General features: G+C 45.0%; 2 protein-coding genes across 7 annotated transcripts; one reads left to right on the plus strand and one right to left on the minus strand.

Annotated features, from left to right (window-relative positions):
* The first annotated feature begins 776 nt into the window (after window positions 1-776).
* Window positions 777-7339, plus strand: SNRNP48 (small nuclear ribonucleoprotein U11/U12 subunit 48). Of its 2 annotated transcripts, none has more exons than XM_066992571.1 (9): window positions 777-938; window positions 1086-1199; window positions 1539-1599; window positions 2433-2507; window positions 4018-4206; window positions 5132-5253; window positions 5624-5739; window positions 6757-6918; window positions 7047-7339. In XM_066992571.1, exons 1-9 carry the CDS (start codon window positions 903-905, stop codon window positions 7084-7086), a joined length of 915 nt encoding a protein of 304 aa, XP_066848672.1. In that variant the 5' UTR covers window positions 777-902; the 3' UTR covers window positions 7087-7339. The 2 variants fall into 2 exon arrangements, with proteins under 2 accessions (XP_066848672.1, XP_047932374.1); XM_048076417.2 differs by having other exon boundaries at window positions 780-938; window positions 6754-6918.
* ROPN1L (rhophilin associated tail protein 1 like) lies at window positions 6697-17797 on the minus strand. 5 transcript variants are annotated; one of them, XM_048076419.2, is made up of 8 exons: window positions 17698-17797; window positions 17424-17474; window positions 16367-16524; window positions 13539-13662; window positions 13190-13351; window positions 10683-10858; window positions 8129-8215; window positions 6697-6815 (listed from the first exon to the last, which is right to left on the minus strand). In XM_048076419.2, the coding sequence occupies exons 3-7, from the start codon at window positions 16495-16497 to the stop codon at window positions 8152-8154; spliced, it is 657 nt and encodes a 218-aa protein (XP_047932376.1). In that variant the 5' UTR covers window positions 16498-16524; window positions 17424-17474; window positions 17698-17797; the 3' UTR covers window positions 6697-6815; window positions 8129-8151. The 5 variants fall into 5 exon arrangements, with proteins under 5 accessions (XP_047932376.1, XP_066848674.1, XP_013037502.2 ...); XM_066992573.1 differs by having other exon boundaries at window positions 17424-17473; window positions 17655-17749; XM_013182048.3 differs by lacking the exon at window positions 17698-17797 and having other exon boundaries at window positions 6697-8029; window positions 17424-17680.
* Window positions 17798-23681: the final 5884 nt, after the last annotated feature.

Raw genomic sequence — 23681 nt, forward strand, 5'->3', positions numbered from 1 at the left:
GGTTGGACCAGATGATCTTGGAGGTCTCTTCCAACCTTAATGACTCTGTGATTCTACGAGGGAAATGGCAATTAGAGGCTTAATAGCACCGAGGAGACTGATGTTCCTCCAACCCCATCACAAACAGGCATGGGCTTTGGGGTTTTGGTTCCATTCTGAAGAGCCCAAGCCAGCATGAGCTATGCTCAGAAATTAAAATTGTACTTTGCTAAAGCTGGTGAGCAATTCTGACTTGACCCTTGTGAAGAGAGAGCACGCTGCCCCAGCTTTTGCTTTGCTCCTTTGTGGCAACAAGTCTGAAAAGGGCCGGAAAGCATTGGTGCCCTCGAGGAAAAAACACTGCTGCCAGGCTTCATCCCCAGCAAGACCAAGCAGCGTGGGCCCGTGGGATGTTCCCCACAGCACGCCTCAGCCCACGGGTGCTTCTGCTGATACTGGGCGGTTCAAGACCAGACCTGTGGGGCTGATTTGCAGCCGCGGGTGCTTTTGTCAGCCTCCAAACCTATCCCAGGGCACTGAAGCCAAACAGCTCTTTCCGTGAATGCTCTTCCCACGGACAGAGAGCTGCCCGATGCCTTTCAGCATGGGGCAGACCACATCGGAGGACATTTAGGGCACCCACCGGCCGCAGCCCCCACACCTGAGGGGCTGCCCTGGGGGCTCTGCGCCATCTCCGTCCTGGCTTTGTCGCCTCCCGCCGCCAGGCGGTGCCCTGTGCCCGGCGGGGGAAGGCTGAGGAGGAGCCGGGGCGGAGCGGCGCCTCCCTCGCCCCCTTCCCTCCCTCCCCTCTGGAGCCGGGCCGAAGCCGCCTCACAAAATGGCGCCGCCCCATCTCGGGGCGCGCCCGGAGTAAAGATGGCGGCGGCGCCGCTTCATTCCTTTCCCTGTGGCCCTCGGGAGCGATGGCGGCTCGCAGCGCCGTGTGGCTGGGCGACCAGGTAACGGCGGTGCTCGCCCATCCCCGGCCCCGTGTGCCCGGCAAGGGGGGGGCGTGCGGTGGCGGTGGGCTGCCCGGGGAGGGAAGAGCCCGGCGGGGTGCGGGAGCTTGGGGTGGCTGTAGGCGCTGACCTGTGGCCGGCCGGCAGGTGGAGCGGGTGGTCTGCCCCTACGACAGCCATCACCGGGTGCCCCGGGCGTCGCTGGAGAGGCATGCGGCGTCCTGCCGCCTCCGCAAGATGGGCTACTCCGACGAGGAGCAGGTGGGCTGCTGGTTACGGGGGGCACCCGCAGTGTGGGAGGGATTGGGGGGGGTAATGGGGGCTTTTGGGGATGGGGGTGGACTGGGGAGAGTGGGGGGTAACGGGGGCTTTTTGGAGTGGGACTGCGGAGAGAGTGCGTAGTGGGGGCTTTTGGGGGTGAAATTTGGTGCTGAAAGAGGCCCGGTGGCCCCCACGCACGGATCCTGCCCCACAAGGTGTAGCTGTGTCTGTGGATCCCCTTGGGGACCCCAAATGAGGGCCACGGGATGGAGGCTCAGCGGGCGGCTTTGGTGAGCTGGGGCTGCTGTGGTGGTGTGATCGAGTTGCCGTGTCCCGCAGGCGGAGATGTACGACTCCAGCTTCTTCTACGAAAACCTGAAGGTGCCCAGTGTTGCGATGGGTAAGTGTGTGGGTGGGCAAGGGAGTGCTTTGCTGCAGGGCTGAGGTTGGAAGGGGCTGCTGGAGGTCATCTGGTCCAGCTCCCTGCTCAAGCAGGGCCACCTAGAGCTGCATGCCCAGCACCACGTCCAAATGGCTTTTGAGCCTCTCCAAGGTGAGAGCCACCACAACCCCTCCGGGCAACCCGTTAACACCATCCTTGCTCCTGCAGGGTGGGAGCATGAGCCTGTGTGGAGCACACAAGGTGTGGCAGAGCCCACGTCTTCACACCAGCTTGCAGCACTGTGTTGCCCGTAAACTGTTCAAGACATCTTAGAAAAACCAAGTGTTTTCATTGCATAGATTTGTCTTGTCACTGTGCTTTACCTTAATTTACGTTATTCGTTTAACCTGTGTCATTGTGTAATTCTGCTCTGTAGGTCACTTGGCCATTTTTATAGTAAAACCCAAATAGAATCCTTTTTCTTTTTCTTCTTTGGTTATTTTCTAGGTTCTTCCTTACATCAAGTGCAGAAAGCGCATTAAAAAGCACTTTAATAAGGCAGAAACACTGGCCCTAGAGTTTGGACATACAGTAATGATACAGGAGAGAGTTCCAATATACATACATGTCTTTCCAGATCCCTGTAACCCAGAAATCCTTTTTTTTTTTTTTTTTCCCCCCCTCCCCATAGTTTGAATATGGAATAGATTAAAATACTTTTAGTGTAGACTCCCTTATGCATCAGTAAAACTGCAGTGTTCTATAAAATACCGTAAGCCTCATAATAGAGGTTGGGGAATAAAGACTGACCCTACCGAGTACTTGATGTAAAAGTTCTTCTCTATCTGCAGATAAAGATCTTCAGTTTCATATTGTTCAGCAAGCTAAAGCTCAAAGTGTGAAAGAAGGCATAGGCTACAGCGAAGGTAAGTAGCATGCAGGTATGGAGCTGATTTCTTCAGCTCTCCTGTGGAATTGCTGTGAAGAATCTTTTTAAATTCATTTTTAATATTCCTTTTTGTCTATATTTTGGGGCATAACTACTTTCTTTATTCAGGTCAACCAGGTAAAAGAATTTGAGTCTGTTGTACTCAAACTTATAGTTCTCTTCAGATGCAAAACTCAAGATTTTCCTAAAGCATTAGTCCTTTCCTTCCCATCCCACTATATACGGTTTGTTTTCTGTCTGTATTTTCTGATACTGTGTTCTGCCCTGTGTGGCCCCAACTCTTCTCAAGCTGCCTCCAGACTTCTTGTTCATGGAATGGATGAAGAGGAAAGAAAAAAGGAGGACTGTGTTTTTAATCTTGTTTAAGGATCAGTTGCTAAACATGAACTGTATGTGCTTGTCCAACACTTAGATCAAAAACTGAGCAATATGCACATTAGTATTATGTTGGATTGTTTCAAAGCTCTAAGTAGCTGTATTATAGGTACACATCTACAAATATAATAATGTCCTTTGCCGATGCTCTCAGCTTATTAGTTTCTTTGTCTTATTTTCAGTGGGTTTTGTGACTAGTCTGTAGAGTAGGTTGACTGTGACCTATGCTTCTCTTGGAGAGTTGAGGCTAAGAGTAGAAAAGTAGGGCCACCTATAGGAACCACTGTAAAGCTGCAGTATGTAGTTTTGAAGTTACTGCAACACCTAAAAGATGCAGCATTTTGTGTCTGTACACTTTTGGTTTGGCTAGCACACGTGCAGAAAGAAAAGTGCACTTGTACTTTTCCTGACCTGACAAATACAGCAGCGCTTGCTCAGGCATAGAATTTTATGTTGTTCTTGTTTCTCTGGCATGGCAAAGCCTTCATGTGATTGGCACTGTGTTTATGGAGTGTGTTGGGTGTATTTTGCTCTGGAGAGAGGTGGTAACTCAATTTGATGCAAGTATATCCAAGTAGAGAAGAAAATAAGCTTTTTGTCACCTGGTGCATCACAAAGATATGTCAGTGAGCCCCTAGATGCCAGTGTTTGCTATGCAGTTTTCACTGCAAGTTTGCATTTCTGTGAAGATCTCATTAAAACTATATGGAGTTATTTTTATTGTGGTGTCTTGGCCTATTCTAAGATTTACTGACTTGAGATTGCTTGTTTAATTGGAAGTCTTTGTCAACAAAGACAAATGGAAAAAAATAACTGTAGCTGTATTAGGACAGGAAGGCTGGTATTGATCATAAGCTGTAGGATTCTTATAAAATCACAATCACATAACTATTAGGGCACTTATGGGCTTCTGTGACCCTGTAAGAACAGTGCATTCAAAAAATAAAATTCCTCTGTTACCCTTTCAATTTAAGAAGGACTTAACTCCTTACAGGTGTATAAGGGGAGGATGAACACAGCGTGCATGTTTATGGCATTATTGCTGACCTTTTCATTTTTTTCCTGTATAATTATGCTGTCTTACTACTAACAGTTCTTTGTTCAACTTCCAGGATCTTATTCATCACTGCCTGTAGAAGTTCCTCAAAATCACAAGCGTTTCACCTGTGACCTGACTCAAGCTGATCGCCTTGCTCTTTATGATTATGTTGTTGAGGAAACAAAGAAGCAGAGGTCTAAGTCGCAAATCACAGAAAATGACAGTGATCTGTTCGTGGATTTAGCAGCAAAGATCACCCAAGGTTTGGAAGATGGTCTACTGTTGTTTTTATTGCTCGGAGCTTTTACGTCTCATAGGTAGTTGACTTTTGGTGAAAGCCAACCTGAATTGTGCTACTTTTATTGAGGAAAAACATACTGTTCTTCAAAGCCACAATGACAACCTGGCATCAGAAAACACTGGTCTGGTAGTCTTTGTACTGACAGCTCTGAGGAAGCCTTGGTGCTCTTTGCTTGGCATAGATATTGTGTATATCTTAATGAATGAATCTTCTGTCACTGCAACTGACTTCAGGTGTCTTAATACTGACAAATTACTTGTGAAGTTTGGAACAGTATTTACTATAAGAGATGACAAGATTAAAGATCATTTAAAATTAAAAAAAAGCCTAACAAGGCAGGTTGGTGCAGTCATTCAGTTGAATTCTTGAGCATTATAGCAATGGATATAGTGGACAAGACCTCCTACCGCTATTGAGACATGCCACCGTGTAACTGTACCAAGTGAAACTTACCTCTGTGTTATCTGTGACCCTGTTCTGCCTAGAAGATAGTGTTTGTCATCTATACAGGTAACTGTTCAACAGAACTTGGCTTTCTCAGTCATTGTTTCTTACAGTAATACCAGCTTTGAAGACATGGCCTGTGTTTTGTAGTGTTTTGACCAATCTGCAACCCTATATGTTGATTTGGGTCACTGTTAGGAGACTGAGATCACGTAATAATATTTGCTTGGTGGCTTTTTAGCCTTGTGTAAGCAGTTAGTAAGAAAGCTGGAAAGGAAGCTTGTGTCAAGCCCATAACTACTACTAAGTATTGGAGAAACTTCAGAAACAATACAACATATTTTGTTTCAGACTCTTATTACTAAAGCCAGCAGACTTGCCTACTTGCAGGTGCTAATGTTGTGCTAATGGCCATTTGTTTTACGTCCATTTTTTTTGCTAGATGACGGTCAGAAAGGTCCAAAGTCCCATCTTGAAATTCTGGCTGAAATGCGAGACTACAAACGGCGACGGCAATCATACAGGGCTAAGAATGTTCACATCACAAAGAAGTCTTACACTGAGGTGAGTGTCTTAAGACAAAGATAGCGGGTTGGGTTTTTTTGTGCACTTTATATTGGTATAAACAATAATACACCCACTGAGACAAGGAAGATGTCTCTTCTTCTTGTGCCCTGCCTTATCAGAGTTGCAAACTATAGAGAAATCTTTTTGTTTTGGTTTGTTGAAGCAAATTAGAAATAACCGGAGCATTTCTGACATTAGTGGATTTTGAATGTGAAAATGCCAACCAGATATGCCAGACTGTCTGTTGCAAAATGGTGTTACTAAATTTTATGCTGAAATGCTTTCTTTTCTTTATAGGTAGTATATCATAGGCAACTACTATGGCATGCTGTTTTTCTGTGGCTTAAAATCTTTCTTTTATCTGCAGGTGATTCGGGATGTGATAGGTGTACATATGGAAGAACTCAGCAGTCAGTGGCAGGAAGAGAATAGGTTGGATAACGCAGAGATGTGTGAAGGAGGAAAGACAAAATCTTCAGGAAGGTATGTCACAGATAACAAATTCCTTGTGAATGCTGAAATGTTCTTTCTGTGTGGACAGAGCAGCCTGACAGGCTGTAACATTATCCTATACTGCGTTCTATATAGCACATACCAACCTCAGCTAAGACACATGCAGTTTATTTTATACCAATTCTGTTAAGCTCTTGCTTGAGCAGCTCTGACTACATCAAGGATGGAGAAAAAAGAATTAGTGCATTTCTTTCAGGGATGAGAAGATGAGCTGAAAGTGATCCAAGTGGATAGATAGTTTCTGATGTAGCTGGGGAACAAGTAGTGCTTCCCTGTGTCCAAACATACATACTAATAATAGCTGGGAACAGAAGGATACTTGAAAATACAAGTGCAGGACTTCTTTCCATTCTGTAGCATATTCTGTCATGTGGTACAGTAAAATGTAATGCCTCAAAGAAAAGGTTTTCCAAACTTACTAAATATTGGGTCCTTCTTAAGTTCTTAACATGGTGCATATTCTACCACGCATTTGTCGATGGAATTATTACCTGGCCTACTTCTGCTGCTTCACTGGGATGAAACAAACTGAACGGTGACACTCTAGGTGTTGTTTTCAGCACTAAAGTAAAGGTGAAGAAAAGAATTAGGTCAGGCTTGCTGGCTTCTCTAGCTGTAGTTAGCAGCTCAAGGCAGGTGAGGTGGTTGAAGACTTGGGGATTTAAAGCAAAACAGAGTGAATCCCTTCTACATTCTCCTGTTTCCTAAGTAGAGATAAGACTAAAACATTAGAGCAGCTTCGAGGAGTAAGGTTTGTAAGAAATGATAGTTGGATTAATTAGTTTGCTGAAATGTGTGCATATAAGAGTATTAACCTGGGGCCTCTTTTAGGAGGTATTGCATTTTTGGGGGAGATGGAAGAGACTTACTAAGCCTCTTACATTGTTACTAAGGCAATATATTACAAAACTGATACTGAAAACAATAGCGATTGCAAAACTTTTTATTGAATAACATTGGTACCAATCAATAACTGTTCTTCAGAAGGGAAGACAGACGGTCAGCTTCAGTGGACTCGCGGCAGTCTGGAGGAAGCTGTAAGGACGCTGAACGCACCAGACACAGGAGAGAGACCAGCAGGAGTCCAAGTAAAAGAAAAAGGAGTCGTGAACGAGGCAAAGACAGAGATTCACGGAGAAAAAGAGAGAGGTGAGCATAAATGGTGTCAGCTGACTCCTGCTTCCAAGTCAGGCAGCTGTAGCCCTTGTGTGTAAGAATTTAGTACAGTGAATAAAGTATCAATCTAACAGCGTGCACGCTTTTTTTTCTCCTTTCAGGGAAGAAGACAAATATCACAGCCATAAAAGAAGGAAGTAGAACCAAGAACATGATGATTTTGTTTGTCAGCTGTTCAAAGAATTACTTGCACAGAACATACTGCTATTGCTGTTGTGCCAGGGCCCGTAATTCTGTGAACATAATACTGATGTTGCTTCACAGCTGTGTTCTGAGACAAAATGAAATAGTGTTCAGGGGTTGTTAGGATGGAAGCAGTATATGCCAGAAAATGTGTAAATGTGTAAGACTAATGTATCTATTAATAAATTATATTGATCTCTTGTCCATTTGAGTTCAGTACAGCCTCTCTCAGATTTTATTCATCTTTGTCAGACTAATTTGCTTTCCTGGCCCACAGCTAGTAGCTAAAAGGTGGATATGGAAAATAGTGGTATGTGTGGTACTGTGCAGAGCCCTGGAAAGCAGGAACAATTACAAATGAAAAAATACAAAGCCAGCCCCCCTCTTATCTCCCACCTGACACTGCCACCTCTGCGAGCAGTGTTTCAGAAAGACAGCATTTCTGCCTCGTTGTGGCATGCATCAGAGGCAAGAGGGCAGACTTATTTCAAAGTTCTCCAACAGGCTAAGTTAAGTTATCTTCAACTGCACCTATTGGCTTTCAGCACTTGCAAAGTAATAGAAGGACATTAACAGGGTACTTCGTGTTCTTTGTGTAGTGCTTGGTAAAACTATTTAATAGAGCTTGTTCATGCAGACAAGGTAGTCAAAAGACAAGCTACGCTTGTGTCAGAGTTAAAAAAAAAAAAAAGTGCTTTACAGAAGCATAATGAGAAATTTACCACTTGTCACTGTCCAGTCTTCTCGACATGTAGTTTTGTCTTTATGAAGTACAGATAGAAAGATTCATAGTAAAATACATTTTACTGAGCATAAACAAATGAGTCGAAGTACCCATCTCAATCTGTCAGCATCTGTCTGAGAGGCAGGAACTCAGTATAACCACATGTCCAATTAACATCTAATAAAGGGTAATTTCAAAAAAAAAAAAAAAAAAAAATCCTGGAGAAAAGAATCTTCTTGTATGCTACTTACTCCTGTTTATTTTTTCCACCCTCACCTGGTCCAGAAGGGTAGGCTTGATCAAAACAGTGTTGAGGGCTGGCTCAGAAAGTTTCTGAGCTGTACCATGCCACCTTGTTGGTCACTGGAAAGGAATAAAGAACAGATGTCTTAGAACAGCACTTTAATATGGTAAATCCTAGCGTGCAAGGCAAGATACAATTGAGGGCTATATTAACTGCAAGCAAAAGTGCTATTATTAAAATATGGTTCTAAGCAAAAATCAATCTGGTATCTAATGACAAAAAAAAAATCAGTTCATGTGTGTGCCTGTGCATTTTTGGATTCTTGTGCATGAAGCTGGTTGCAATCAAGACAAAGACCAATTCCAGATAGACAGGTGACAGATGCTGACTCTTCCCACTAAGCATGCAACACTCAGAAGACAAGCCTGTTACAGCTCTTTTAAAAACTGATTAAAAACTGAGTGCATTTTACGTGGTCTATGTGTGACCATGGATAAATTAATTGGGAGTTCACTCACTGACAGCTGGATCGAAGTCTGCCATTTTCCTACATCCCTAATGCTAATTCCGTGCTAGTTCTAGCAGGAATACATGCAATATCTCGATGGATCCTTGCCACCATCTGCTCAAAAGTTAGAGGTGTGACACTGAGTTTTGCAGCCCAAGGCTTTACATAACCAATCTAAGTGTATTAGCGAGATTTTCACCTGTAGCAGTTGGCATAAATTAGCCATAGCTATCAGAGCTCTTAGTGTAAGGCTGTGGATTTTAACTAACTTTTTGCTGTAGAAGTTGACAAAAATATGTTGAAAACAATAGTGTTGGTGTGCTCAAAAAGAGATACCCAAAGTACGTAAAAAAAACCTGTTGATTATCATCAAGTGCAAACAAGCCAACTGTGCGCAACACTTGACACCAAATCAGAAAATATAGTGCAATCTGAATGGACAGGTCATCAGCTGGGTATTTTCCACCTGATTCTGTCACAAGGGCATTAAAAATATTAGAGATAATCAAAGTACCCCCTCCGGACCAACCGAAGAAGAAAAAAAAGACTCTGATGGCTGCCAGGGGGAACCTCTTGAACCTCTACCAGCATTCAGGACCATCTCTCTAGCACTAAAGGACCTGTGAGCACCAGAGAGCACCTAGGGACCCCCTGAGCCTGCACCGTGACCACGTACAACCTGGCTGGAACTGCTACACAGACCTGCCTGACTTTTCTCTTCGATTGCACTCTCTCTTCTATGGAAAAGGATAATAATGCAATTTGTAAAATTGCATGCATGAACGACTAAACTGGTTTGGTATCCAAGTCCACTTAGCCCTCGTATTACCATTTGGTCAACTTGCTGAAAGGCACACGTGACATGGAGGACAATCAAACGCTAACAACATACAGATCACCTGATATCCTGCAAGTCCTCAAGATCTCTTAGAAAGACCGCAAACACTGGGATCTTCATCTTCCATGGTGCGTACGTAGATAAACATACACACATGTACGCAGCTATTATACCAGGAAGGTGACTGATGGGAACATTCCCTTTCCATCCAGTCCCCCCAAGCCCACCTGCCCCACAGAGCACTGTATTCTCTAGCAGTAAGACGTCTGATACCACACTAAAAAGGTGCTATGAATAGTTACCTTGTCTTGGTATGAGAGTAATATCATTCACAGTCTCATCGTTTGTTAATATACTGTGCTTGATGAAGTCAAGAGTGAGAATTGGATTGTCTCTTTATTACAAAGCAATCCAAAGGTTACACGACAGCACATAAAAGCTCTGAACAAAGATACCATTTATAGCAAAGGGACAGCCAAGCAGTGAGCTTTACCTAACTTCCAATCTACACATCTCCTGCCGTGATAAACTGCATCAGTTTGTGGCTTACAGACAAAACTGACACCAAACTAAAGCCAAACCTGGAAGAAGCAGAAAAAAAACAGAAGAGACTAGACCTAACTTGGTAAGAAAACCAAAACAGGATGAATTCGGGTGGGACTATGCATAGTCTTTGTCTTTTATATCCACTGAAGGCAACCAGTGCCAAGACCATTCCGAGATTTTACTATAGCTAATACTACAAAAATTGCACAGCCAAACTATTTAAGACCAGCTATACATTAAATACTCCCCCTCAAATCACCAGAGAGAAGTGATTTGAGAGAAACACAATAGAAACTTCACAGACTTCAAGTGGGATCTCCCAGTTTCTCTCCGATTTATGATCTCAGCCACAAGAGCAGCCCATAAGACGCTGCTAGTCCCACTACTATTAACACACAGATGATACAAAGCTGTACGTAACTGCTTCCTAAAGTGAAATCTACATCACCAGGCAATTACTTCAATATTTCAAAGATGGAAAAATAACAATTTATCATTTAACAGTTCAAACCCCCCAGGTTGACCACTCAGAGAAAATAACTATTGAGACTTTTGATCTAACCTTAGTCAGCTTTTACTCATAGCATTATGGCTACACCTAAGTGAAGCTAGACCACTCATCTACAATTAAAGGTTTGCAGAGAGCCCAGAAGTGATGCTTATATTAAAACTGATGACTGAATTGATTACTTACGCTTGTTCTTTAATTCCATTGAGGAACTCTTGAATTTTCTCATCCGGTATCTCTCCATCGATACTGGCCAAATAGGAGTAAAGGTAGGAGAATGTTTCGAAGGGAACGCGAGCTGCTCCACCTTCTGGGTCCTTTGTTAAAATTTCACAGGCATGCTTCATCGAACTCAGCAAGGACTGTAGGGGGGGTCAGTCAAGATATAAGAGGAGAACTAGCAGAGCTACGAACATCCTTTGTATATCATGACAAAACACAGACTGTAAGCCACTGAAGATCAGTGTAGATGAAATGACGGCTTTATCATCGTTACCTAACTTTCAGTATGAAATTTACCAACCAGTGCAGGTTGTGAGGTGGAAACAAAACGTTCAAGTAACAGACAGAAGTAAAAAAATACCATAATCCTGTGATGCTTAAAGATCGCACAGGGTAGTCTGAGCCATATGTCCCGCTACTGTAAAAACTCAGACCTCAATGTATCCATCTATACGTACATATTATCTCAATGGGTCAATATGAGCAGTTAAGACAGATAAATCCACAAAAAAATAAATAAATAGAAATCATGCTTTGGTGATTTTTCATTATAGTATCTTTTTTTTTTTTTTAAAGGAATGATGAAATTTACTATTTTCCTACTTGTATGCAAATTCCATCTTAATAGAAAAAACGCTGAGGCCAAAAACATTTCAAGAATGTTTCGGTTAATCAAAGCCAAAAAAGGTCCAAGTTCTCTAAAGAACAAAAAACATGCCTCAAAGCGTTAGTTCAAAATATGCTTTAAAAAAGGCTTTATTCCATATAATGTCTATAATCCAGTGCCCTACCCAAACTGCGCTATATGGGGAAACATGGAAAAATTTGCCATAGCACTTCATTGAGTCAGAGACTGTTTAGACACTATTAAAACAAACAGGCTTTTGTTAACCCAGGAAGTCATATTTTTGTTATAGCATTTTCAAAGTTTATCTTTACCTCTTCATTAATAAGCCAGCAACAACTTCATATATAAGAAAATCCTTAACAGTCAAAAAAAAAAAAAAGGCATAATTTAAAATAAATGCAATGATGTCTGTTCAACGATCTAGAATACCTGCTGGAGAAGTCTTGTTTTTATAATCCTTTAACAGTTGAAGCAGTAGCAGCTTCAGTAAAACCTCTTTCTGAAGTTTTTACTTAATGTAGGTCCTCCTAAAGGAGGCCTCTCTGGGGACAGAGAAGCAGCTGCTTACACGATGTGAATCTCTGCACGGCCTTCTAGCCTCAGCACTTTGCTACCACTTTATCACCATTCCTCCTCCTGCCACACCAAGCTGCTACTCATTTCCTCACTTAATGCAGTAAATTTATTCCCACCGAATTTCCCACCTTTCAAAGACAGCCTAACAGCTACTCGTGTGGTTGTTTCTCAACAGGTAAGAGTGTAAATACAGATCAGTTTTACAGAAAAATACTTCAGATGACTGGTGTTATGAAGAAGCTCATACAATTCTAGGTTAGGACTCTACTGATCTGCTTGTGTATCTTAACTGTGACCCTACTCCAATATGAATGCTATTTACAACTGGAGGAAATGAATGTAACAGTTTGTGAGCTTCTTCCTTTCAGGTTTAGGAAACTTAAGTTTAAGTTTTGTTATGTAATCAAAAATCAAAACAACCAGAAAATCAAAACAAAATCTCTTAATATCTGAAAAGATGGACAAAGGAGGTAAATCTAGGCTGTACAGCTTCATCGGAATGAATCTGTGACTGCACTTTTTTTTATGTTGCTGTTTTTTTTTAATTGTTGCTTATTTATTTTTGTTTTGTTTTTTAACAAGGGGAAAAATGCAACATCATTTGGGAGGAGCTGGGATCAAGAAATATACAGTTCACGTGGAGAAAAGTACAAATGCATGGCCAGAGTAGGTCAAAACTTAGGACTTTCGGATATCACAACATTCTCAAAATATTTTCTTCCTAGTAGCCCTTATTCCCTATTGCAGAAGCCTTTAAATATTATCCTTCAGAAGAACATCAGCTTAGTGTAAGTACTTTATAATCTATCATTCTGTTAAAATGCTCTGCTGAGATTGCATTACTGACATTAAAAGAATTAAATGCAGATTTAGTAACATTAACTGCTTCTGTGAAAATGTAATTAGCTACACAATTAAAAACAGATGTTTTAATTTCTCCCTCCAGCTCTGCTCTGTAGGCTTCTGCACTGAAGCCATAAGCACCATGCCTCTATCGTCCTGTCTCTCACGAGCTAAGCTCCCCATGAACAGGCCTGCTATTCTACTGCCACCCTGTGAAGTGAGGACGCAGCCCGCCCTTTCTGGGTAAAAAAAGCTGCAGGGAGCAGAAGTAAATATGTGAGCTATTTAGCCAGATGCAGCTTGCAGATGCACACCAAGTGACACAAAAACACCTTTACACAGCCTAACCCCAAGGTCCATTTGCATTACTTACTCACATAGGACCATTAGGTGCTGGTCATGAAGGTTCCCGTTGTGAACATACCTCACCAAGCACGCTGCACCCCAGTGCCAGAATCTTCATCCACTCCACCTCTTCATCAAAGACGTCCAACTGCAGGATAGCTTCCAGCTGCTCCTCAGGCAAGCACAGGTGTTTCCATTTTTCCTTCAGTTCTTCAGTGCTTACCATGCCCTTAGGAGAAAGCTGCAAACAAAATCATACCACCACGCTAAGAATGCTGAAAACCAGAGTGAAAGTAAGAACACAAGTCCCTCCCCATAATACATCAAGTATTTGACAGACAGTCTCCCCAGCTGTCTACATATTTTCTCTCAGAAAACTGCATTAGCATTTGTCACAAATCGTGCATTTGCCAAAGGCCTGTTTGTACCTGTTTATGCAAGACTTTAAGGAGCCCTGGGGTCAAACCAGCATCTTCTTTCTGTTTTGCTAAAGGCGTTTCCATCCTCTCCTTCACAGGGAGGGCTTCGCCTTTTGACAGCGCTGTAAAGTACCTACGCGAATGGGAACAGCAACATACTTTAATGCGTAGGATGATTAAAAGATACACAGAAGTAAACGGTCTTGCAGTTCCATAAATGAATCTCCATGCTCCCACACATAGGCTGCAGCATTCAGTGAGCTCTCCACATGCAGGATTGCTATTCTCCCCCTGCCCAGGGGGTAATTCCACCATTCCTTTTAGTGGAAACCACAGTCTTAAGACTTTACACACTCCTTTTTATAATATTCTAATAATTCTTAAGTAATTTAACTTATTTTATGCACAATACACTCAGCCCTACTTGGCAAAGGCGGACAGCAATTTCTTAACTTCAGAATGTGCTTGCACAACCTCGCACAGACTTTTCCCATTAGATTAATGAGCATCTTACTGCTGATTTAATTAACATTCCCCCACATGCTACCCAAAAAACCCTGGCAACACTGTTAACACTGCAATGTTCACATAAGCATTCATGCTATTTCTGTCCACTCTGAAATAAAATTTAAGGATAGAGCAAAAAGAGAATTAGATGTACATCCTTTTAATTATAAGGCTACCGCAGCCTTTAGAGCTACCATCTCTGCCATGAAGCAGCCAACAATCTAAACTGTGCAAAAAAAAACCAAACCAAACCAAAACTTAGTTTTCATTCAGGCAGTGGTGGGTCTAACTCAAGCATTTCTTCATTCTTCCTCATTCATATGTGCTGGTCATTCATGTCCATGCCCTGGCTAGCCCATGCTGTGCAAATACTTGTCAAACGCACAGCAAACAGAACTGCAGAACCAAACTCGCTTAACCACACCTAAATAAATACGTTACATGTGTGTGTGTGTGTGTAACACCTGGGCTATTTTTCAGCTGGATCAGTTTTCCCATCTGACTATTCCCACGGACAAACACTACAACACAAGGTGACACAAAGCTCCTTAAGCAATGCTGGCACCACATATGAAACTATGGCATTCCTCTACTTCATTCGGTTCCCAAATCCAGGCTTTATTCCATCTCAGGTGCTCTCACATAAGAAAGTATTCCAGAAAGAGGGGTGCACACCAGAGCTGATGGAGGCTCCTGACAGCTCCAACCAAGCTGCTGCAATGTTTAACCACGGCGTCCCACAGCCCGAGCATGGAAAGCAGCACAGCAGGGGTAGTGTGGTGCTGCCCCTGCTGTAATCAGCCCCACATTTCAGCCTCCCTAAGCAACCTGGCAGCAGCTGTTTCTTCTGACTTCTGTTTTAGCAACTTCCCTACACATCCCTCACAAGGAGATACACCATGCACCATGCGTATCATATTCCTGTGATATAAAACAAGGCACTAATAGTGCACTCTTTTAAGAAGTTCCCACTGTCTTCCTCCAGCACTGCAGCTGTAGCAATTCGGCTGCATTTTTTTTTTATGAAGTAGCCAGACTTAAACCTAGCTTTGTTAACAGCTTTTCCTCCCTCATGGACACAGGTACAGACATTTTTCAGTTCCTCACAATTTAGACATTCTCACAAATATCATTCAAAGTGCTTCTCCACACAAACTGCAGGACAGGTGCCATGGTTTTGGCTGGGACAGAGTTCCTTTTCTTCACAGAGGCTCACACAATGAGGTGTTTTGGATTTTAGATGAAAAGTGGTGGTAACATGCTGATCGTTTAGTTGTCACAGAGCAGTGCTCACACAGAGTCAAGGCTTTTCCACCTCCTGGTGCTGCCCAACCAGCGAGGAGGCTGGGGGTGCCCCAGAAGCTGGGAGGGCACACAGCCAGGACAGCTGGCCCAAGGGATGCCCCACACCGTGTGGGGCCATGCTCAGCAATAACAGCTGGGGGAAAGGAGGAGAAAGAGGAGGGGGATGTTCAGAGTGATGGCGTTTGTTTCCCAAGGAGCCACTGCGTGTGACAAGCTCTGCTTTCTTCAGAGTAGCTGAACACCTGCCTGACGATGGGAAGCAGAGAACAAATTTCTTGGTTTGCTTTGCTTGTGTGCGCGGCTTCTGCTTTACCCAGTGAACTGTCCTTATCTCAGCCCATGAGCTCTCGCACTTTTACCTTTCTGATTCTCTCCCCAACCCCACCTGGGGTAAGGGAGTGAGAAGCTGGGTGATGCTGAGCTGACCGCCAGGTTAAACCACAACAAGACAAAAAGATAGTGAGCAGCTGAGGTAAAAGAAAAATAGAACTTAAAGAAGCAGAAACTTCTTAAACATCTTAAACTTTACAGTGAGAAATTTATTATATGGACTAGCACCTAAAAGTCACAACTTTGTAGGATCTTTTCCTTTTTTATTAATGTTTAAGGAGATTTTTTCCTGGAAATAAACAAAAAAGAAATCTAAGCAAGCTTAAGAATTAAATAGCTATTTCTACATTTGCTTTATATTCTGAGAATTAAATCTCACAGGAGAGAAAAAAATAGTTTGGTCTTCAGGATAGCAATTATCAATATGTTGTTGTTAAACAACAACAAAAAAGAGGCATTTATCTCTAATGAAAATCAAACTATTCCACAGATATGCCAGTCCTAGATGTCAGTGAAGCAGAAAATACATTGAGTACTATACTATTTTTAAAAGGCTAACGGGTTGCATTAATGCACAGAAGCATGTATGCAATACAGGCTGTTTAATGTACAAGTCAGCTCCTTTGTACAATAAAAAGAAGTATCAAGACTTTGTAGTTCATAGCGCTATATCATTACAAAAACACCATACTTACGCAGCTGACCACTGCAAAATATCACGAGGTTGAGTCCTGATAGCAGCTTTGGTAAACTGCTTCAAAATATCTGGTAGCTCGGGAGGGATTTTGATCTGCTCAGCACAAAACATGGTTTCTGGAAGAGGCATGGTCTTTTCAAATTCAGTTACAAGGACCTGAAAGAAATAACAACAAAACAGCAGGTCACATATGCACAATGAAAACAAAACACTGTCTGCATGCATGGGGGGAAAAGTATTACTACCAAAACTGCCTCCTTTCTTGCTGGGGCTACTAGAGAACTCATACACCTCGTAAGGGTAAGCAGACAAGAAATGGGAAATCTCTAAAAACCTTAATCTCGATGGCAACACCAAGCAAAAGGCCAGGGCTTGGTCTCCAACCATGGCTCCAGGCAAGAACTACTACTTTTAACACCTACCTTTAGATAACTCATTTTTCTCCTCACACGTATGCACTTGTAGAACAATTAGTTCATACAAATCAAACCATACACACGTGTGAAAACCAGCTATGCTGACAACTAAATACCGCTTGTCATTTCAGTATAGCAACTAGTGTGTACAGATTAACTTATTAACTTATTAAATTAAATTTGCTTCAGTCTTCACAGCTAAGGCTAGACCTCAGGAATGCCTGGTCCTGGAGACAACAGAGAAAGTCTGGAGAAAGGAGGCTTTCCCTCGGTTGAGGAGGATAGGGTTAGACATCATTTAGGCAGACCTGATACCTACACATCTGTGGGCCTGGATGGGGTGCACCCATGAGTGCTGAGGGAGCTGCAGGATGTTACTGCTAAGCCACTCTCCATCACCTCTGAAAGGCTGTGGAGGAGAGGGGAGGTGCCCGAGGACTGGAAGAAAGCAGAGAGGGGTACAGGGTACAGCCTCTTTGCCATTCCAGCACAGCAAATTTGCATCAGGGGCAGACTTTTAATTATGCCATTGGTCACGCACTTTCGCTAATGGTGCAGCTCTGGCCAAGCAGCAGGGAAAAAGTCGGGGTTTTTAGGATAAGCCAGAGACTTAGCAGGAAAACCTTCAGGAAGGAATACCTGTGTGCGCTAATGTGTCCTCGGGAACCGGCCACGGAGAAGAATCCCAACCTAATCAAAGAAAAAGCAGAAAAAAAAAAAAAAAGAAGAGCGTGACCCGCTCTGGTACAACAAGCCGTTAACCACAGGCTCACAGAACCCCTGAGGGTGGCAGGGCCCGCTGGGGGCCACCAGGTCTACCCCCGCTCCAGCAGGGCGCCCAGCGCAGCCCGCCCGGCCCTCCCTGCCTTCCCTCGCGTCCTGGCTGCCCAAAGTCTCCGCGGATGGGACGGACCCGGGGCCGGGGGGGGGCTCCGCCGCTCGCCGCCCCGGCTCAGCTCGGCCGGCGCTGCCCGGGCAACGCGGCCCGTCGGCAGGGAGGGGCCGGGGCCTGGTTACGAGCAGCAGGCGGGCCCGGTGCCTAAGGGGAGGCGGGGAGGCGGTGGGGTGCCTGCCCGGACCGGGGCGCCTTGCCCGGCTCTTCGGGAGGGCCTGGAGAGCCGCACGAAGTCACCCTCACCCCAGGCTCCGCACGCCTGAGGTGGGCGTCCAGCTGCTGGACGATAAAGGCCACGCGGGATAAGGATAAAGCAGTGGCCTCTGGCAAACAAAGAGCACGCATTTTAGGTCCTGTTTAGTCTTTTGATAAAGCCTGCATACACTGCAGAGGATGCTGCGGTGGGTTTACCTCGTTGGGCAGCTGAACACCGCAAGTGCTCTGTCACTCCCCCTAATCAAAGGGAGAGGGAGAAAAATGAGATGGGAAGGGCTCTAGGGATAAGGAGAAGGAGATCACTGACCAGTTATCGTTACGGGCAAAACAGACTCAGCATAGGGAGATTAATGCAATTTATTGCCTGTCACTAGCACACCAGAATACAGAGAGTATGAAAGTGAAGCAAACTAAAACCACCTTCTCCCCCATTCATCCTCCCACCGAGCGCTGCAGGGGAAAGGGCAATAGAGGCTGGGGTCGACCCATGACACTTTGTCTCCGCTGCTCCTTCACGGTTACCCTCTGCCCCTGCTCCACGTGGGGTCCCTCCCATGGGATGCCGTCCTTCCCGAACTGAGCCTGCAAGGGTTGCCCATAGGCAGCAGCTCTTCAAGAACTGCTCCCACATGGCTCCGTACCATGGGGTCCATCCCCCAGGAGCAAACTGCTCCAGCACGGGTCCCCCACGGGTGACATCTGCCCCAAACCCCCTGCTCTAGGTGTCTTAGGGTGTGCACTAGGTGTCTTAGGCAGGCAGGAGCTCCCCCCTGGAAATGTGCCTGAAGGCTCCCAGGCAGGAGCTACTGGTGATTCTTCCAACCAGACAGGAGACCTCTTCCTCTGAATGAGGAAGCGGAGAAGCCACAAAAACATTGAGAAGGTTTCTCCCTAACACTAGAGAAGAGAGCAAGGGTGAACCTCAGACTGACCCCCACCACCCCTCCACCTCCAGGCCCCCAGGACCTCAGCAGCCCTCCCACAGACTGCCCATGTTGTGGCAGCACAGCAGCGCAGAGACCAGGCCCTCTCCTCCCCCATGCCTTGGGACACAAGCGATGGCACCTCTTCACGCTGCGGGGGCAGGGGTAGGTGCAGGAGATGGCCCCTGAGAAGGGCTCATGGAGCACTTGATCATCAGCAGAGCTTTTATTGACTGCTGGGAGACCTGGTGGCACCTGGCCGTGCCTCCCTTGCCCATCTACAGGATGTCTGAATGCTTTGCCCCCTCTCAGCTGCTGTCAGCATGGGGGGCTGCACCACTTGCAGGCAGCCCGGTCGGTGGCAGGGGGGCAGTGGAGGCCCTGCCCCTCCGGAAACACTGCTGCCACCATCTTGTGGCACAGGGAGCCCAGGCACAGGATGAGGAGGGGGCTGGAGGCCAGGGCACAGGAGGGGAGCTGGAGGGCAGGCCCTGTGCCCGAGGGGCAGCCTGTCTCTCTGGCAGTCAAAATGGCCAGGGAGAGCCAACCCTAGGAAAGGGGCCCTCTGCCCCCTGACCCTCCTCCTCCTTCCTCGTGAGGGCGTCTTTCAGGCCACAGACACCTCTCCCAACACAGCCACGTTTGGCCATGTGTCGGCCACCATCACAGAGGCTTCCTGATGTCACAGTGGCATCTGCCCCCCGTATTGTTCCGGGCCCTATAAAATGCCCCTGCGCAGGGCCCGCCACTCGCTGAGCTTCCAGGCCCTCTGACGACAGCCATCATGGATGGGAGGAAGAGGACCTGGAGCAGAGGCTGCCCACCCTTGAGTGGGTCCAGAGAGGATTCATTCCTCAATGCAAAGAGCAGGAGGCCACTGCCTATTATAAGGAAGTGGAAGAGGTCCGGCGCCCATGGTAAAAGAGCAGTGCCCTGCACTGCAGCTAATACTGTGGAGCCCATGGAGGTGGATCCACCTCCAGATGAAGATCCAATGGAGGTGGATCCACCTCCAGATGAGCCAATGGAGGTCGATGTGCCAGGGCTCCCCGCCATCAGGACCCATCGGCGGCATCGCAGGAGCACACGACCAGCTCCATATGCACGGCCCGGCCTCCGTGCCTTGAAATAGCACAGCCATCCTGCTGGCTCGCCTGCAGGGTGGCCTTCTTTCCTGTCCCCCATCCTCCATCCCCCACCCCCACCTCGTCCAGAGGTGTCATCTCTTCTGCACGGAGTCCCGAGGAGTGGGCACGAGGGGACTTGGCTTCCTCTGGGATGCTGCACCAGGGCGGCAGAAGGAACCCCTCAGAGAGCCACAGTGGACCTTGGGACCTGGAGCCCGGCGATGTCTCCATCTGCGGACAAGAAGGCTGCCCCATGGCTGCTTGAAGGGGAAGCCGCACCTTCCGTGGCAATGCACAAAGAAGAGCAGCGGATCAGTCAAAGCTGTTAGAGAGACAGTTGCTCCTCTGAAGAAGCAGAAGACTTCAGGTCTGCCAGGAAGAAGTGCTGGGGTGCAGCGTTACTGTTCGTTCAAAGAATGAATAAGAGCTTCATTAGGAGCTCTTCCAAGACCAGACAATAAACAGGAATAAAAAAATAAAATAAAAAAGTAATAAAAAATAACAGAAAGCCACTTTCTTCTTTGGGGACAATTTAGTGACTGCGTCTGTACTGCTGCATTCCCTTCTGGTGTTCCCAGTACAGGAGAGACACTGATGTGCGGGTAGTGTGTGTAGTGCAGTGTGCCCAGCCCAGGGCATTCAGGACAGCATGGGCCTGGGGCACACGGTGTACAAGGGCAGGCTGAGGGAACTCTGGGTCAGAATTAAGGAGAGAAGACACAGGGGTGGACCCGGCTGCTGCCTACAGCTGCCTACTGGGAGCGTGTAGAGAAGATGAAGCCTGAGACTTCTCAGGGGAAAGGCAAACACCCCCCTACACTTGTAGATGGAGACATCCCAGTGGATAAAAGGAAAAGATTGTCCCAACAAGGGTGCTCAGACAGAAGAGGTGTCCAGAGAGGCTGCGCAGTCTCTATCCTGCGGGACACCTGAACTTGACTGAACAAGGTTGGATGTTCCCAGAGGTCACCTTGTCCTTGGTGTGCCGCTCAGGGATCTTCAGGCAGATGTAGCCCCTAGGCTTCCCCAGATAAGGAGGGGAGGCTGGTCAGCTGGTTGCTTCTTGGATCCTCTGATTTGCCTGTCTTGAAGATGGTCCCAATGCTTGCCTCTTTCTAGTGCTCGGGAATCTTCTGGGGTCATCCTGACCTCTCAGAGATATAAGAAAGCAGTCACTTCTGAAATAGTGAGTAAAATTAGGATCAACAGGTAAGGAAGGAATGGAGGCTTCAGCTTCATGGAGTCATGGTGCGATGACAGCTGCCAATGAAACAGGTCAATGTTAGGTTGTTTAAGGAAACTGAGGATTACAGAGCTTAGTCATTTGGCTAGTAGGTAAAATCCCTTTTGATGAAGAAGGAACGAGATCACAAAGACACATTATGAGGGACATTCATAGATCATTTTGAGAATCTTGGCCCTAAGTTATAAAGGCAGTACATAAGCCATGCAGTTTTGCGAACAAAATAAAGCTGATAAAACTGTTATGACAGAGGGAGTAAATACCCAAGTGTCATATTCTTGCCTTAGACACTGAGCACTTTTACCCCTGCACTTTACCAATTACTAATGATTTTTACAAGGAAGAGAAGTATATCTATGGACATACTTGGTTTATAGCAGGATCACCTGATTTTATCTTCTAAATTCTTCAGCTTCTTCCTGCTTCCACCACTCCTAATCACAACTAGCCAAAGTATTCTCTATTAACTCCATTTCAATGCAGCAGCATGTTTAGGTTTAGCCCAATCATACTGAACTTAACTGGGCCCTTTAACCAATTTTGCACATTTTTAACACGTAATGCCAGATATTCACTATCAAGGTTCCAATACAAATTCTATTCAACATAAATAAGTATCGAGTTTTGCAGTGTTGTATTTTTGTAAGCAACAAGGAAGCTCTTCCCTCCTGGTAAAACATATTTTCCAAGAGCAGGACCCATCCTTAAGACCAAGTGAACTAATATTCATCATGTTAGTAAGGTTAATTCCCACCTTCCAACCCGATGTCAGACGACTCCAAATACGTTTAATTTCTCCTTGTACAGAATGAAAAAAAAATAAAGCCTATGCAGCTTTGGCACTGGACACTAGTCAACAAGCGTCAACAGCAAGTAAGCATTAAGGCATCAAAACTGATGTGTACAGCTGTGAAATCTTGTCAGTGCTCCGTCCCCCTATTATACTGACTTCCAAGCATTGTTTATTTTGGAAAAATATTTGACCTTTGGAAATATCTTCTGAATATACCCATTATTAGGAAACGTTGATTTCAGCATCTCATTTCCCAACTGATGTTGACTTCTAAACAAAGAAATTAAAAGCACAAGCATAGCTTATTATTGGACTAATCCCAGACTTAATACAATTCTTGTAACTTTGCAATTCTTCAGTTCCAGTTAGTCTAATTAATAACCGAGATATCAGAGAAAGAGAGAGCTCTAACTTACCTTGACACTGTAAAAATTAATTTATCTGCTTCTGAAGACATCCTAAATTTTACTGTATTATCAAGGCTCAATTCCCTGCTTAATGTTTTTATTACAAATTCTGCCAAGAACCCCTGTCATTGCTCGGATGATACAGTGCCTATTCACAAGGCAAACGCACGAACACTGACCCTATCACGAAGAATTTACAACCTAGATAAAAACAAACAGCCAGACAGTGAAGTACAAGGCAGCAATACTGGTCAGCCTGCTGGGCAGTGAAATCAAGAAGCCACTGTCAGTTGCGTTTTGTAGGTAGTGGTGGTTTTGTAGGTAGTGGTGTGTTTTTTTTTTTTTTTTGTCCCCTCCCCCCCTCCCCCACCCCCCCGAATTCTCTGAAGAGTAACAGGGCTGCTGTGAACATTTTTATGAAGACCTTTGCTCACACACAGGGGGAAGCAAGGGACGAATGCGCTCAACTGAAAAATGATGCAAGCGCTGCAATCACTGTTGGAGCCTGCATCTCGCTGAGGAAGTAGCCGACAGAAAATAGTTACAGGTTCCAGAGGGCCCGCAGAAATGTAAACAAGTAACTTAAGCTTTACCCAGCGGAGAAGGGGTAGTCAGAGAAAAGATGCAGACTTTTTACTGTTTTTAATCAATATAAAATATTCTGTGTAAAAAGAGTCAAAGCCATGCTGCAATTAACTTCTTCATTATGCAAAAGATGGCTACAAAGCCATCTGACAAATAGCAGATAAAGGCTTGTAGATCTACCAACAGCATTAGACACTCAACACCACAAAGGGGATACAATTAAGCCAGTACACATCTCCAGCCCCTCCGTTTGAGACCCAAGGTCAGCACAAATTGTGATGAAATCGCACACAGTTTCTCTCCCACTTGAAGAGTAATGTAAAACCACTGCACGCTGTATCACTCTAGCGCAGATGGAAGCCACTGGTACAGAGCTTGTCAGCTGTCCTAGCAACAGCCAGTTCACTTGCATGCTTACTATCAAGTTTCTATCCCAGAAGAGTACACAGCACAGTAAGGCAAACTATTAAAATTTAAAGCAATAAAAAAGTTATGCCATTTAGCTCCTGTTCTACACAGCTTTCTTCCCCCAAACACGCTTAATGTAAGGAGACAGATGAGATTTTTCTTTGGAATCTTACAATGGACGGTTTCAGAAATTTCACTCCACCCATGATCTGTAATGTACTGCAAAAGCAAACAACAGTTTCATTTGAAACCAGCTCTCATTAACAACGAGCAAGTATGGATAATGTAAACCACCATAAA

Source organism: Anser cygnoides, chromosome 2, assembly GCF_040182565.1.
Source record: "Anser cygnoides isolate HZ-2024a breed goose chromosome 2, Taihu_goose_T2T_genome, whole genome shotgun sequence".
In the NCBI taxonomy this organism is placed as follows: Eukaryota; Metazoa; Chordata; class Aves; order Anseriformes; family Anatidae; genus Anser; species Anser cygnoides.

Excerpts from the sequence above, each read along its gene's own strand:
- SNRNP48 (XM_048076417.2), top strand. The coding sequence starts at position 903 with ATGGCGGCTCGCAGCGCCGTGTGGCTGGGCGACCAG. Across the intron at positions 2,508-4,017 it reads AGGCATAGGCTACAGCGAAG|GATCTTATTCATCACTGCCT; the intron begins GTAAGTAGCATG and ends TTCAACTTCCAG. Across the intron at positions 5,254-5,623 it reads CAAAGAAGTCTTACACTGAG|GTGATTCGGGATGTGATAGG; the intron begins GTGAGTGTCTTA and ends TTTTATCTGCAG.
- ROPN1L (XM_048076419.2), bottom strand. The coding sequence starts at position 16,497 with ATGCCTCTTCCAGAAACCATGTTTTGTGCTGAGCAGATCAAAATCCCT. Across the intron at positions 13,352-13,538 it reads TTAAAGTCTTGCATAAACAG|CTTTCTCCTAAGGGCATGGT; the intron begins GTACAAACAGGC and ends TTTTGTTTGCAG. Across the intron at positions 10,859-13,189 it reads GGTGCAGCGTGCTTGGTGAG|TCCTTGCTGAGTTCGATGAA; the intron begins GTATGTTCACAA and ends CCCCCCCTACAG.